The sequence below is a fragment of the Oculina patagonica genome, chromosome 1, assembly GCF_052425735.1.
Source record: "Oculina patagonica isolate OP01 chromosome 1, crgOcupat, whole genome shotgun sequence".
Classification (NCBI taxonomy): Eukaryota; Metazoa; Cnidaria; class Anthozoa; order Scleractinia; family Oculinidae; genus Oculina; species Oculina patagonica.
The window spans coordinates 39,998,454-40,012,734 of NC_135758.1; the positions used below are offsets into that span (position 1 = coordinate 39,998,454).

The 14,281-nt window shown below is 39.1% G+C and overlaps 2 protein-coding genes across 3 annotated transcripts in view; both read right to left on the reverse strand.

Moving 5' to 3' along the window:
• Positions 1-4,030: 4,030 nt before the first annotated feature.
• On the reverse strand, positions 4,031-9,131 carry LOC144647016 (UDP-glucuronosyltransferase 2C1-like). Its single transcript, XM_078506761.1, has 5 exons — positions 9,007-9,131; positions 6,633-7,200; positions 5,902-6,102; positions 5,020-5,308; positions 4,031-4,313 (listed from the first exon to the last, which is right to left on the reverse strand). Exons 1-5 carry the CDS (start codon positions 9,082-9,084, stop codon positions 4,031-4,033), a joined length of 1,419 nt encoding a protein of 472 aa, XP_078362887.1. The 5' UTR covers positions 9,085-9,131.
• A 2,002-nt stretch (positions 9,132-11,133) lies between these two features.
• LOC144630344 (properdin-like) overlaps positions 11,134-14,281 on the reverse strand; it is a 49,298-nt gene continuing 46,150 nt past the window's right edge. For both annotated transcript variants that reach the window (XM_078488719.1, XM_078488704.1), the window contains 3 exons: positions 13,637-13,810; positions 12,999-13,178; positions 11,134-12,219 (listed from right to left, as the gene is read on the reverse strand). In XM_078488719.1, the coding sequence (XP_078344845.1) occupies positions 12,077-12,219; positions 12,999-13,178; positions 13,637-13,810 (497 nt within the window). In that variant the 3' untranslated portion in view covers positions 11,134-12,076. The remainder of the gene's footprint in view (positions 12,220-12,998; positions 13,179-13,636; positions 13,811-14,281) is intronic.

The window sequence follows — 14,281 nt, forward strand, 5'->3', positions numbered from 1 at the left end:
TGTGCAACTTGTCTGAAAGAATTTTTTTTAGGGGCACAAGCTTTGCACGAATTTTTTTTTCGCCTACCAAATTTTTTTGGTAACAAATCTAACATTTACGTGAGAATTATCATTAATATCATTTGATATTATTTTATTACTTCTCTCGGCATTTTATACTTAAAGTTTAAGTCATAACTTTGTTATAAAGAAAAAAGGATTGTGGCACATTCATAACATTACTGTTATTGTAGTGGACAGGTTACCAGCGAACAGCCAATAACAGGATCATGTTAAATAATTAACAACTGGCTTTCTTTTTGTCCTGTGTCTGTTTAGTAATAGATCACAGAAGATGTCAAAATGTGGTATTGATGAGCACTGAAAGAAGTCGCATAAAATGCTGCAGGTGTCACACTTTTGACATGTTTTGTGATCAATTAAAGAAAAGATCGGAACAAGGCAAAAAGATATCTATTTATATTATGCCACTAACAGAAGAGAAAATCAAGCTTGCCTTGTAGAGATTGGCCTGTGGAAAGCTCTGTTCCAGTTTAGGCATTTTCCAAGTCCCATGTGACGTTTAGTTTTGGATTATTCTTTTCTGCTTTATTTTTACTTGTTAACCGTTTCTTTTAAACCTTTTTTTTTCAACAACTTCACTTGCGTCTCGTAATGATGGCATATATCAGTTATTATTTATTAAACTTGATTTTCTATCTAAAATATATTTAAATACAAGAAAGAAAGGAGATATTTTATAGTATAATTTTTGATAATTTTAAATATCAGGGAAAATGTGTAGAAGTCTTGATCGAACAGAAAGCAAGATATCACCATTTTTAATATGTTTTGTTGTATGAAAAATATCAAACAGCTCCTGTTTTAATAAAGTGTAAAGTGTTACAACATTCTTCCTTTAACTTTTTTTTTCTTTTACGTTGCCCTTTAATGCTATGCATGTCACTTCCGTTGCACGAATTTTTTTTAGGCATAACCGCTTGCAGGAATTTTATTTTAGACAAGTTTCCCTTGCAGGATTTTTTTTTTGGTAAAAGCCACCCCCCTCCGGTTATATCTAATGGTCCGTCTCTAATAACGCTACCTCTAGAACCATAGCTAAATGATCTATCTCATGTTTCAAAAAAGAAAAGAAATTTCAAATTGAAAGTTAAATCAATTAATAGTTGCATAATTAATAGTTCAATTGTTACCGTAAACGTTTGCATTGTAATTTGAGAAACATTCATTGGTGTCTTAATGAACTTTGAAATAAAGTCTTTACAAAACCTAAATAAAATGTTTATTGTATAAAGACTGAAACTGAGGACGGAGACTTTTTTAGTCCTGAAATAAGCTATCACGCTACATGTGAACAATCTAAGTTCGAAACTGAACGTGACTGTCCAACCAAAGCCCCCTATTGTTAACCAACAATGTATCGTCTACCAATTCCAATGTAACCTGTGTGATGCAGGATATGTGGGGTATACACGTGGCCACTTACACGAGCGCGTAGAAGGGCACACCAGAAAGGCATCATCAATTTACAAACATTACAACCTGCAACACAATTGCGAAATACCTGAACGCTTCATCGAACAATTTCGCGTCATCACAAAATGTAGCGGCAAATGTGATTGCCTCGTGAAAGAAATGTTGTACATTCGCATGCGTAAGCCAACACTTAACGTGCAAACGGATTCCATCCGCGCTAAGGTGTTCGTTTAGGATGTTCATTGTTTTATGCTTATTTTGTAGCGTTCCTTATTTGCATACTGTACAAGTCTCTTGATAATGGAGTCAAGATGACTCCGAAACGTCGAGCAGTATTAAATCTTTCTTGGTTCTTCTTATGTATTTGCTGTAGCAAATCCCTGCTGATCAAACGCTACATGTGTGGACGGGCAAATCAAACTCTCAGGTGATTATGAACTGAAATTCGTATAGAAAAATCGAGGAGAGGAAGCATATTGCAGAAAGCAGAGTAGCGGGAAATGCATGAGATGCGTTTCTTAATCTCGTGAGGAGCCAAAGTATCGATTCCAAAGATAATGTCTGTTTTGAAATTTTGCTGCTTTCAGTACTTGCTTTGATGAAGAGTGGGACCACAAAAAAAAAAACGGGAAAAAGCTTCGCAGAATAGAATATTTGGAGGGAGGTTTAAGGCCCGGTAATACGGGCAACATTTTTGTTCAACTTGTCTCGCAACATTGTTGCATTGCAAGTTGAACGAGTTGTTGCCCGTACTACCACCGCGCGCTCAACTTGTCTCGCAACAAATTTCGGTGTTGCAAATTTCAACATGTTGCACAAAGTAGAACCGAGATCTACTTTTTGCAACATTTTTTTTCAACTTGCAACACCGAAATTTGTTGCGAGACAAGTTGAGCGCAGGGTAGGAATACGGGCAGCAACTCGTTCAACTTGCAATGCAACAATGTTGCGAGACAGGTTGAACAAAAATGTTGCCCGTATTACCGGGCCTTTAGAGGCGTCTTTGTCGTTGTTTCTTTTCCTAATATGTTTCTTATGTCGCCAACGTATATCATTTTGTACAAACTACAGGTTGTGTAGCAGATTACACTGGTACATATGCAATAAAAACAATCAGTAACTTTGATTGGGCTTTTTGGACCTGTGATATTTACAGTGTTGTGAATGACAGAACAGGTATCACAACTCGCGCGCGAGCATGACGTCTCGAAATATTGCCCTAGTAACCTATAAAAACAATAGCGTGACGAGCAAGGATGAATTTCTTTAAGCTTTTCAGTTTTGAAGGAAAAATGTCCAAGAATCAAGAATTTACGTATGTGGAGTACAAACGATTCGACCATGACAAGATGGACAACATAATGCACTGAGGCTGAATAAAGCTTTACCATGGGAGCCAAAGGGTTTTTTCGCTGCTCGCAGATATCGGCTTTGCCGCATGCAAAAAGGAAAACCCTCTAGCAGCCAGGAAAATATAGCTTAGAGCAAGGGAAATTCAGTCATTTTCTGAAGCACTTGAATATTCAGTCCGACACGTAAACGGTTTACTTGCCACCGGTTACGACACCTGCATGATCATTCTTGTCACCAGAGCTACTCATTTTTAAATTTTTAAAACGATAATAGCTCTGGCGACAAGAACTTATACGGTAAGATTTGTTGAGAACTCTTGTGCGCATGATCGTTTGTGAATGCAAATGTACATCCAATAACAATCCCAGTTCGCCGCGCCCTAAGATCCTTACTAACACCCCTGGGCGATAACACAAAAATGTAAAAATGGAAACATAAATGCTGAATCTAACAATAAAAAGTGGCGTTTTACTGGGCTGTACGTCTAAAGAGCAGTGGGGTCAGGCAGCTCTTGTAAGCTCGTAACTGAATTCCACTCGTCCTCTAGGGTAGCAGGACTTTAGGCATTGTTCCTGTTGTTTGTTCTATTGGTAGCAAGCCATTCAAGTCGGACCTTGTGAGAGCTACCACCAACCTTTAAAATACTACCCTGACACCAACAAGCAGCAATAAATGAATTCGTAATCGTAAAAATTGGTCTTTATTGGATAATTAACTCTTCCTAAAATGCACATATTATTGAATAATTATAAAATTCATTCAACAATTAATAAAAAAATCACTTTATGAAGCCTCTTGGGGAAAATTATTTTTAAAAGCAAAAGCGAGATGTCGATTAAAATTTCATGGCTCAGCAGATACATCGAGGCTTATGTCACCGTGCGCTTTTGCTGATCGCAAGTATGAATATTTGTTGTACGTGTAAATAAGGCTGCAACCAAATGGTTTTTAGTTGTATATTTTATTCGATATAAGGCGCAAATGTTTGAATAAATATTTAACTAATTAAAGAAATCACTGGTAATAAAGTTACGAAGAACTTACGTCTGTGGCAGGTTTTTTCGTTGTAGACATACAGTTACCTTAAAATCATTCAGCTGTCAATCAAATGCCAATGTCAATCAAAAAAATGAGATCAGACGTTCTGAAATACAACGAACTGTCTCTAAGATCTCATGCCGTTAGGTATATGTATAGTACCCTACTGTGGTTTTTCTTTCTTCGGCTTTGGCTTAAAACACAAGCGATAAAAACAACTTATCACTAAATAAACTGCTATAAAAACGCCTATACACAGCAAAATGAACACAGATAACACATCCAAAATATAAAGCTGGTAAAATGGTAGATCCAGGCCTCGCGGTCTGAGGTTCGCTAAGCCACCTTGAGCCTGCGTGTACTCCACCCAGTCAGCGGCCTCTTGTAATGGGGTGCGAGGACGCAGTTTTATGGACTTGGAAATTCGAGCTGCGGACTCGCGGTAACTGAAATGAGAAGAAAAGCGGATTAATTTCTCCTTTCTTTTAAACAATGATGCTGGCTCAAAAGTTCATTTTTGAATGTGCTTGCACTATTCTTCCTCAATGCTACTTTTGCAACGAAAATGATAACCTGTATTATCTAAGTAAGGTGTCCCAACTTACAGTATAAGGTGCAAAAAAAAAAATTAATAAAGTGGACTTTGTTATGTTTTAGTGCCGAGTCGTAACAGATTTTTACAAAAACCATAACTATAAAAGTAACGTTTCCTTGTTTTCTTTTTCATAAAATTGTCATAATGTACCATGTACAAAGGCTGCGTGTGGGCTCTCTTAATAGAGAGAAGTGGCTTATGAAAAATTAAAGTAAACTTCCGGATGTGTTTTATAGGGGGAGGGGGATTAAAAGGGAGCGGGTGGGGGCGCTTAATTATATTCTACGGGGACAGACCATTAACTCAATTGTCACTCCTGTAATATCCAATTGCTGTAACCATTCATCAGTAGGATGCCTAAAATGCGTGCAATTCCACAATTGATTTCGGCTCCATTAAATCCTATACCTATTGCAGGACATTTTAGGAGGAGCCACCCACGATGTGAGCACAATTACAAACAAAACCTTTTTTAATAAGGAAAATAACGTAAAAGAAATGTAAACCGTTAAAGTAACGAACTTAGCGTACACGTCAAATAAATTAAGCCAACAAACCTTGCATTGTTTAAAACAGTGTTTATAGCGTCCACGAGGGTCTCTTGAGTAATTGATTCCGTATACAAAATCTCCGCCATCCCAAAGTGTTTTGCAGCAATGGAATTGTCAAACTGATCGCCAAAGAAAGGCACACAAATCATAGGGACTCCGTGGTAAGCTGTCTGTAACAGTCCATTCATTCCGGCGTGTCCAATAAAAAGACGAGTTTTCGGATGACCGAGAATGTCGTTCTGTGGGAGCCATGAAGCAACTTTTATGTTCTTGCCAAGAGTTAAGCTTTTCTCGTCTGTTGTATGCAAAAATTAATATTTTAGGAATTTTAAAATGTACAAACATAGCATGGATCTGTGAGGTTTGGGACAGGCATTGGTGATGGCGCATAGTCACTATATAATGATGCGTATGTATGTCGCAATTTCCCACCACGCCTAAATAATACAACAATCTTCCAGTTTTGTTCTTGTTAACAATATAGTAGTTTAGGTTAAACAATATTTTCTAAAAACTTAAAATGTTCAAAGAATCAGATAAATTTTTACAAAACCGGATAACGCTGTAATTTATAATCACGTTGACGAAACAAGGAAGATAGAGATAAAATAAAAGTAAAGTTAAAGAAAGAAAAAATAAATCTTATATACGAGAAAATAAAGCGAAGTCTTCTCAGAATGTCAACAAAAATATGATATAGTTTTAAAATATTTTGTCATGTAAAAACAAAACACGACTATATAAAAAAGTGGAGGTTATATGACCGGAGAAACAATAAGGGGAAACTAAACTCGAATACTAAGATTACTCCCCATGCAATTATAAGTTTAAAATGGGCAAATCTTGTATGTTAAATCTATAAAACCAGCTAAAAAGGGAAAAATTTACCTAATTTCCAAATAACTCTCTGCGGTAAGCTTGAAAACGCATCCGCCATTGCTGCAATTGTCCGATCGTCTATCTCATCAAGAATTGATCCAAAAGCCACAAGTATAACTCCCTCGTCTCCAGCCCCCTGAACAAACTGCACAAGTTCATCTGGAAGTGGTTTAGCTGGACTTGATAGCAGTGGACCGACCGGTTTTGTATCTAGCAAAGATAAAAAGTATACATTACGTCGTTGATGTGTAAGGTGAAAAAATGAAATACTTTAGAGACAATGAGACTGGTGTCAACGATGCACGACAAGTTTTTTATCGCTCATAGAAAATGAAGGTGAATAGTCTCATAGGAAAGCTATCTGAAACATGCGATTTATTTTTATTTTTAAAACACCCCCCCCTCCCCCGCTCAAACCCTGGGGAGGGACTCTCGTATCAAAAGGACTGGGATGGTCGTCGAAAAGCTTTATTTTAACTTCCAAAAAGCTGAAACCTTTACCAAGATCCTTACGGCTTAAAATATTGGCACTCTTTCTTCTGAAGACCCAATGTGAGACCAGAATCCTAAATTCACACTCCTAAGCGAGACAAAGAGCATCCTCGTCCCTTTTATGTCAAATGGGGGTAGCCCCGGGTCTCAAACGCGGTTAAAATGAATACCAACCCCGCCCATAGTAGAGAATTTATGGCAACTGAATTTATTTTAGTGTAAACAAAATAATTTCAAATAACCCTTACTTGGTAAAAGTGGCCGCGGATAATCGATGGGATCCGATTGATAAAGAACGATATCAACCTTTTGGAACGTCTGGTGCAAAGATTTTTCAGGTATTATGTTGTGTTTCTTCTTCAATCCTGCGTAGACGTTTCGAAGCATGCTGGGGAAAATCATACTATTAACCAACCATGTAAAGCTATTCTGTGCTCTTTGCACAAAACTCATGTCATCGGTCATCCTCGAAAAAACCTGAGGTATATAGGAGGGAAGTTCAGGCAAGTTATATGGTAGACCCGTTGTAGCAGTACTCAGTGGGCTCATCAAAACCGTTACGTGGGGTAGAGAGAATTTATCTGCGATCAGAAACGAGCACAGGTACATGGCATCCCCAATGATAAGGTCAGCGGTCTTGGCTTCTTCCATGTTCTCGTGGTGACTGAGTAATGCATCACAATAAAGCCGCCAGACTACCATTAAACCATCAATCGTTTTGATATCAACTGTATTCGCTTCTTCCGGGCACTTGAACGTTCGAACATGTGGGTCCTTCAGGGCGTAGGTTTCACTATCACCAACGAAAAATACCACCTGATAAAGAAAAGTACTAAAGAATTAATGCAATGAAAATATGGTGTTTCTGAGCGTTGTAGCTCGCCGCTTTCAGAGGAAATATTTTGTTAGGTTCTCAGAACCCTTTTACACCTGCGAGTTGTTCCTAAAAAGGGGTCCCGCTTGTATTCATTGCTGAAGGACCTTGGGAGGTGTAACTCCCGTAAAAAAATCTGCGGATGTGTGGCTGAGCTGTTTCATAATCAGGTTTCATCCAGTATAACAGGGTTTTGTTTTCATGCCCCTGCGTTTGTAAGTGACGAATATTGAAAATTAATACTGAAGCTTAAGTTTGAATTCCTCCGCTCTCTTGACTCTTGCCGCCTTCTTGAGCTCAATTATTTTAAAATAAACTCCCTCCTTTACCGCTTAAGCATTCAGGTCAAGAACACACAACACGAAGATAAGGGCAATCCAAGCAATAACTCCAAGGCCACCCAGGAACGCCCTTGATGAAAACCCAGCAACTTTAAGCCAACGTTAAAATGTTAAATATTTCATGTTTGTATAGGATTAACTGAGGTTTCAACTAGTATCTTCAACCCATTGTGTCAAATATGTCATCCTAAGGCCCGGGTCGCACTAGAGCGAATCAAATCTTTTCCAATTTTTGGTGAGGAAAAAATGGCCAAAATTTTGCAAGTTCCAAATTTTGTCGGAGGTCGCATCAAGCCTAAATGTTTTAACCAAAACTTTGTTGATTGTCACATACGTCAATCACAAACCCATCTAATTAGCGGTCGTCACACGACACAACATATGATTATTTTCACGGCTTTCGGGTTTCTGTTGAATCTTGTGTTTCTTTCTCAACAAAACAACATAGCATTTTTAGTATTGTTAGTGCACTATCAGCAAGCTTTTCTACGGGTAGCTTCTGCTTTTAGAAGACGTAGAATTCGCTCGAATATAGGTCGTTTACGAAACAGCCCTTGGTCATGGACCGTGACTCTACCTCATCCGGTAGAGTCATGGTTTGAAATACATTTCACATTCCTCGTTTAACGTTTAATAACTGTAGAAAGAGCCAGATGGACCGGGTAAAAAGTTATTTTGTCCCGCTATTGCGCTTGCCAAACTAGTGGCGACGAACGAACCCGCCGTAATTTTATCCAAACATGTTTTGCGTAATATGGCAGTTTAATGGTTAAAAAAACAAAATTGTTCGTTTTGCCAAAATTTGGAAGCCTCCGAGGCAGGACTTCGGCTTCTTTGAAGATTGGCGTATATTTGGCGATCCGCAAAAATTTGGCCAGATTTTAAAATTGGGGGTCGCACTTATTTTACGCTACGTGTTGACATATTTATGACTTAAACAAACAAAATTCGCTCTAGTGCGACCCGGGCCTAAGTTATCAAATAAACATGTAATGTCCTGAATCTTTTTGATAGAAACGTTTTGATTACCATGTGGTGGAGGGATGATGAAATATGATGAAATAGTGACGGAAAAGCTGATCGCACTTTTTTTAATCCTTCGAGACAACGTTTTAATAGTGTGTTATAAATTGCAAAATCGCGTGCTGCTTTGTTTACACAGGTTCAAGTCGATCGATGCAGATAAAATGCTTACAGAAATGCATGACCTTTCAGCAGAATATAGGTGTAGAAGTGACCCCATTTTCATGAGTCATTTAAAACTTCATTCAGTGTGCTGCAAATTAAACTTGGTAATAATAATGGACGGATAACTAAACTGGTATATCTAACTGAATTCATTTTCACTTTCACGCAACGAACATTTTGCACTTAGCAGTATATAAGATACTAACATATTTAATTTACCTCGTGCCCTCTGGTTTCCAACTCTCTCCCCAGCCTTTCAAGAACCAGGTAGTGACTCCTCCCCTTCATCGTGATCATCGCGAATTTTGCCGCGAGGCAAATCGACTGAATTGCAAACAGTAACACTAAACTGTATGTAAAGGACTGACGAAGCAACGCCATGATGATGCCGTTATAGAAAATCTGTTTTCTATACTAAATATTGGCCAGTAGATCAAGTGCTAAAACCTCCGGTATAGCTGTACTATGTGCTAAGACCTCCCGTAGCTGTACTTTTTCTTACTTAAAAGCAACGTTTTGCTCTAATGCGGCTCTAACTGGGCAATGATTGTTCTTGACACAGCACTGAAGATCATCAGTCAAATGATGCAAGATTAACATTTGACGCCTACTGACGCGTAACATTGTATGACCTTGTTGAAACAGAATTTTAGGTGATGTAAAGGTCACGCCTTGCGTGTAACGCTTCTGCTGAATTGCTAGCAGGCAATTCCGGTCGTCCCCATGGTAACTGAAAGGGTGTTGGGGAAGAAGATCTTAGAGGGTAGTTATCGGTGGCGAATCCTTTGAACTAAATGGGGGGGGGGGGGGGTGTACACCTAAACATTTAAAGTGGGGGAGTCATTTTTTAAAAAGTTTTTTTTAACAAATATTAGAAGAACCCCCTCTCCCCCAGGCCTTTCCGTTTGAACTGCTACTGAGTATAATAAAATAGAGCTCTTTTTCACTCAACAGTGTCAACCCAGCATCACCTATTTTTGAAGGCTCGCGCGATATTATTTTTTATATCACCCTTCGGCAAAAAAATGATAATAATGAAACATCGATACATTGATCAATGAATTTTATACAACCCTAAAAAACTTTGATTTTGGCACCGCCACGTTTGGTCCAAAGGACAAAACGATGACTTTTCTTGACTGTCGCACTGCATCGACGGGCGAGTGAAATTCTTCATTTATTACTGACCTAGAATTTGACAAATGTCACTACCGTCGTAGCTAACTTTAACACTGATGTTACGAGCGTTAGCCCTTTCGCAGAGACTCAGGGGCGGATACAGGGGGGGGGGGTGGATAGGGTGGATATCCACCTCCCCATTTTTCAGTAAAAAAAAAATCGAAATGTCACTTTATTTGAAATAGAAAATAAATAAAGAAAGAAAAATTAGCTCTCGCTCATGTCTGGTTGTTGTTACGCCACGTTTCGCCGTCTGCCGCCACTTAGGGTTAGGGTTAGGGTTAGGGTTAGGCCCTGGCCCTAATAGTCTGCCATCCACCCCCCTTTTGAAATCCTGGATCCGCCCCTGAGACTCCACGTCTAGGGAGATTGATGTTTAAAAAAAGTTATAAGAGGAGACTCCTCCCCGAGGTCGAAGCCCTTACCCTATGTTTATACGCCATTTTTGACAAAAAGGCAACCCTTCATATACCTTCGATAGAAAACGGTACTCCTTTTACATATCCACGGTAGGGATACTCCTTCTTCTTTCTAAACTGTTCTCTTGGATAACACCATGAAATATTTAGATGAACCTACATCTTGCGGCTATGTTCGAGATATTTAGAAGGGCCTTTTAAATATTTAAATGACAGTTTTTAATAAGTCCTTGGCCTAAAACCGGCATTCCTTGAGGGGTACAGAGGTCTCCTCTGTCGGGATGAGAGAGGCGGGGTTAGGGGCTCGACTTAAGAGTAATATGAGTTATATATCACGTTGGCGGGATTTTAGGCAAAGTTTTTTTTCTGGCGTGCTATAAATGAACCGAGGAGGAGAAGAACGTTCTACGAAAAGTTGGCAATTTAAAGAATGTCCTTTTCCTTAAGGAATTCTCCAGAATTTTCGCGAGTTCCTTAACTGAAAACTGCATAACGAGCCGGCGAACGGGCATTGGGTAATCCCGTGCGACGACAAAATTGGTCCATTTTGGTGGTTGGGATAGCCAATCACAACGCGTAATCTTTTCATCTTGCTTGCTCACGAAGTCAGCCATATAACAAAAACATGGACCGATCCAGGATGGCATATTTCACCCAGTCAGTCAGTCAGTCAGTCAGTCAGTCAGTCAGTCAGTCAGTCAGTCAGTCAGTCAGTCAGTCAGTGAAAAAGAGACTAGCACTCATGTAATTCCACAATAAGTTATTTATTAACCTTGACATAAGTAATACCTTACAAATCTTTTTAAAGTTATCTAAAGAAAAACTTGAATTGGGGAGATTGCTGCCGTCTTAACATCGCTAACAGTTGACTCAATGCACACATATTTCTAAGGGTATCAATTTTGAAGTACCCATAAACTAAATCCTACATTCCTTACGTTTCTGAAAGTAAAGTACTTTTTCCCACACTTGCCCTTTTCCCTTTGTCCACAAGTTTCTGTTACACCAGATTACTGCTTTTTCAAACGTTTACTTTCTGTTTTCTCTAATAATTAGTAGTTTGCTTTAAATGCTTTGCAGAGGCGAATTGAGCTTAGTCTTTTCAAAGTGACGATTGATTTAATGGTAAAGATATACAAAGAAGATGTAGCAATTTATTGCCGACGATCCGAGGCCTTTCACTCCCAGAGCAAAACCGCACGTTATTAACACGTTAAAGTGCTGAAAACATTTTAGTCTTGGAGCAATTCCTAATGTGTGACAATTCATGTGGTACTGTAGATGAAACAGAGACCATTCAGGCTGACCATTCAAATGATGGTACTGAGTAGTAGTTTTCAGTATTTTGAAACACGAGGTGCTCTTGGGAATAAAACACTTTAAGAAATACCTAACGATTGAAACCACAAAAAGGGACTGTTTCAGTTCAGCTGATGAACGTTTGGCGTAACAAATTCATGATGGCGACTTCTAGCCGGCAGCTTGGATTTCAGCATTAGGAAATACCTACTACTACTAAAAAGCTTGCAAATCAATGACAGAGGGACCAACCCACAACTCCCGGCAGTAAATGAACTATTACTACAACTTGGTGAAGGATGAAAAATATTCAAAATATTTAGCAGAGAATTGCTAGATACTCCCACGAACCCTAGTCACGTAAAGATGACATGTATTCCTCGTTCTCCCGTTCAGTAATGCTCATCATCGCTCCAGGCCCTATGTCCGCTGGGCCCCTCCCATCCACCAGACTCACCAGAACCAGATCCCGACGAGCCAGATCCCGATCCCTCGCCTGTTTCCCAGCCATCTCCGGAGCCGGAGCCTGAAAACTCTGTCAGAAGAGGGAGAAAGAAACTTAAACTAAACAACTTAAAATAGTGAAAAAACAGGACCAAATCACTAACAATACGAAACGACAACTCGATAAAACAAGAGCAACAATGTCAGGTTAAATAAGAAACATGTAGTGCCAAATCTTTATAAAACCGCTTTACTAATACTTGAAAGGATAGTTCAGTTACAAGATACCTTTTTTACGTTTAGCTGGGCGTTTATTTTAGCTGATAGGATTTAGGTACTCTATCTAAGGATCACACCGGGATCACAATGCCAAAAGGAGCAAAAATGATACCCTATTTAGGGACCGAAAACCTCAAAAACCATACCCTATCCCGCGGCACATACGTGTATAGCCCATATATGGGAGTACCCCCGAGGGGTGCACCATTATATAACAGTAGAGAAAGTAAACCCACCATCACATAAAGAACAACGGCTATCGACAAAAAACAAACGAAAACAAAACAAAACAAAACAAAACAAAACAAAACAAAAAAAGTCAGGCAATTACAGATAATAAAAAAAAATAAACTTATGAGTCAGCAGGTATTAATTTGCTTGGGAAAACTCCAATAAAATCCTGCGATCCATATGCTTCAATCAGTGTGTTCAATGTATGCAATGACATGATAATTAAACAAAACAACAAAGGAGGCTAGTTAAGCTTTAGCTGTAACCTACATTGATTTATTCAAATGTGGAGAAGTAGGCTCAGAGCTAATCTTTAGCTGTAATCTACATTCATGCAAATGTGGAAAAGTTAAAACAAACCTGGTTCACATTTCCGTTCCCTGCAGTGTCTTGCTTCTCGTTTTTGTGTTTCATTACAGGGTCTGCCACCGTACAGAGGTTTGGGTGAGTCACATTGCCGCTCACGTGTCCTTACTCCAAGTCCACAAGTCAAGCTGCATGCTGACCAATGCCTGCTCCACTCTCCCCAGCCCCCATGAACTAAAAAAAGATAAATAAAAGCGATGCTTTTAGTCTTGAAATATTTAGAAGCTTAATAAGCATTGACGGATCATGAACGGTAACTGGAAGTTGAAGTACTTATTTTTTTGACGCACTTTCTCTTGCACCAGCCAGTTGGAAGTACTTTTAAGTAAAAAATAGCATTTATAACCTGATATTTTGGCCAAAAAAAAAGCATTTACAACCTGATATTTTGATGAAGAGTCGATAATACGCGCCGAAGATGAACATTTGACTATCCGTTGCCGTCCTTCTCATAACATAAAATTTGACGTCAAAGCAGGCTCGATCTCTTTGTTGTATTAAAAGTTGTTCACCAACAATATTGGTGTAGCTGCGATATACATTGGCAATTGTTGTGCGAAACAACGACTCGCCCTTGACTTAAACTGAAGATTTTAAAACGCGAAACATTACAATAAAAAATCTGAACTCACTTGGGCAGTGTTCATTGTCCATGCAGGATCTTGCACCTTCCAGTTGTCCTTGGCAATCCTTTCCACCAAACTGCGGAGCAGGATCAGTGCATGTCCTAGTTCGCGTTTGACGGCCTTTTTCACAGGTTACTGAACAACTAGTCCAGTTTCCCCAGGGAGACCAGCCTCCATCGACTGAAAAAGAAGGAAAGGAAAAGCATGAAGACGCCCGTGAACATCATGGGTCATCATACAATAGCTTATTGGAAAATAAAAATTCCGGTTATAAGCCCTGGGCTTATATAACTTCTTAAGGGATTTTGGGTGAGCTTATAAACGGAGGGGCGTATATACTTATAACCGGGGGAGGGGGGCTTATAAACGGAATAAAAAAACCGTTTCGAAACGAACCATGACCACGGCAGTGTTGATTAAAATACGTTTTTAAGCTAAAATCACACAATAAGGCAACAATTAGCCCTATAGCCCTGTTCAGTACTGTCAGCCGGCAGAGGGGGGCTTATATAACCGGATGTGTTTTTTTTGTTTCCAGTTGATGGGCCTATAACCAGGGGGGCTTATAATTGGGAGGGGGGGGGGGGCTTAAAACCGGAATTTTACGGACATCAAAGGTAAAGAATAAAGAATCATCGTGACACAAGAAAA

Coding starts and splice junctions, on each gene's coding strand:
- LOC144647016 (XM_078506761.1), bottom strand. CDS start 9,084: ATGATCACGATGAAGGGGAGGAGTCACTACCTGGTTCTTGAAAGGCTG. Junction 7,201..9,006: donor TGGAAACCAGAGGGCACGAG/GTAAATTAAATA, acceptor TTTCTTTATCAG/GTGGTATTTTTCGTTGGTGA. Junction 4,314..5,019: donor ACTGTTTTAAACAATGCAAG/GTTTGTTGGCTT, acceptor TTCTCATTTCAG/TTACCGCGAGTCCGCAGCTC.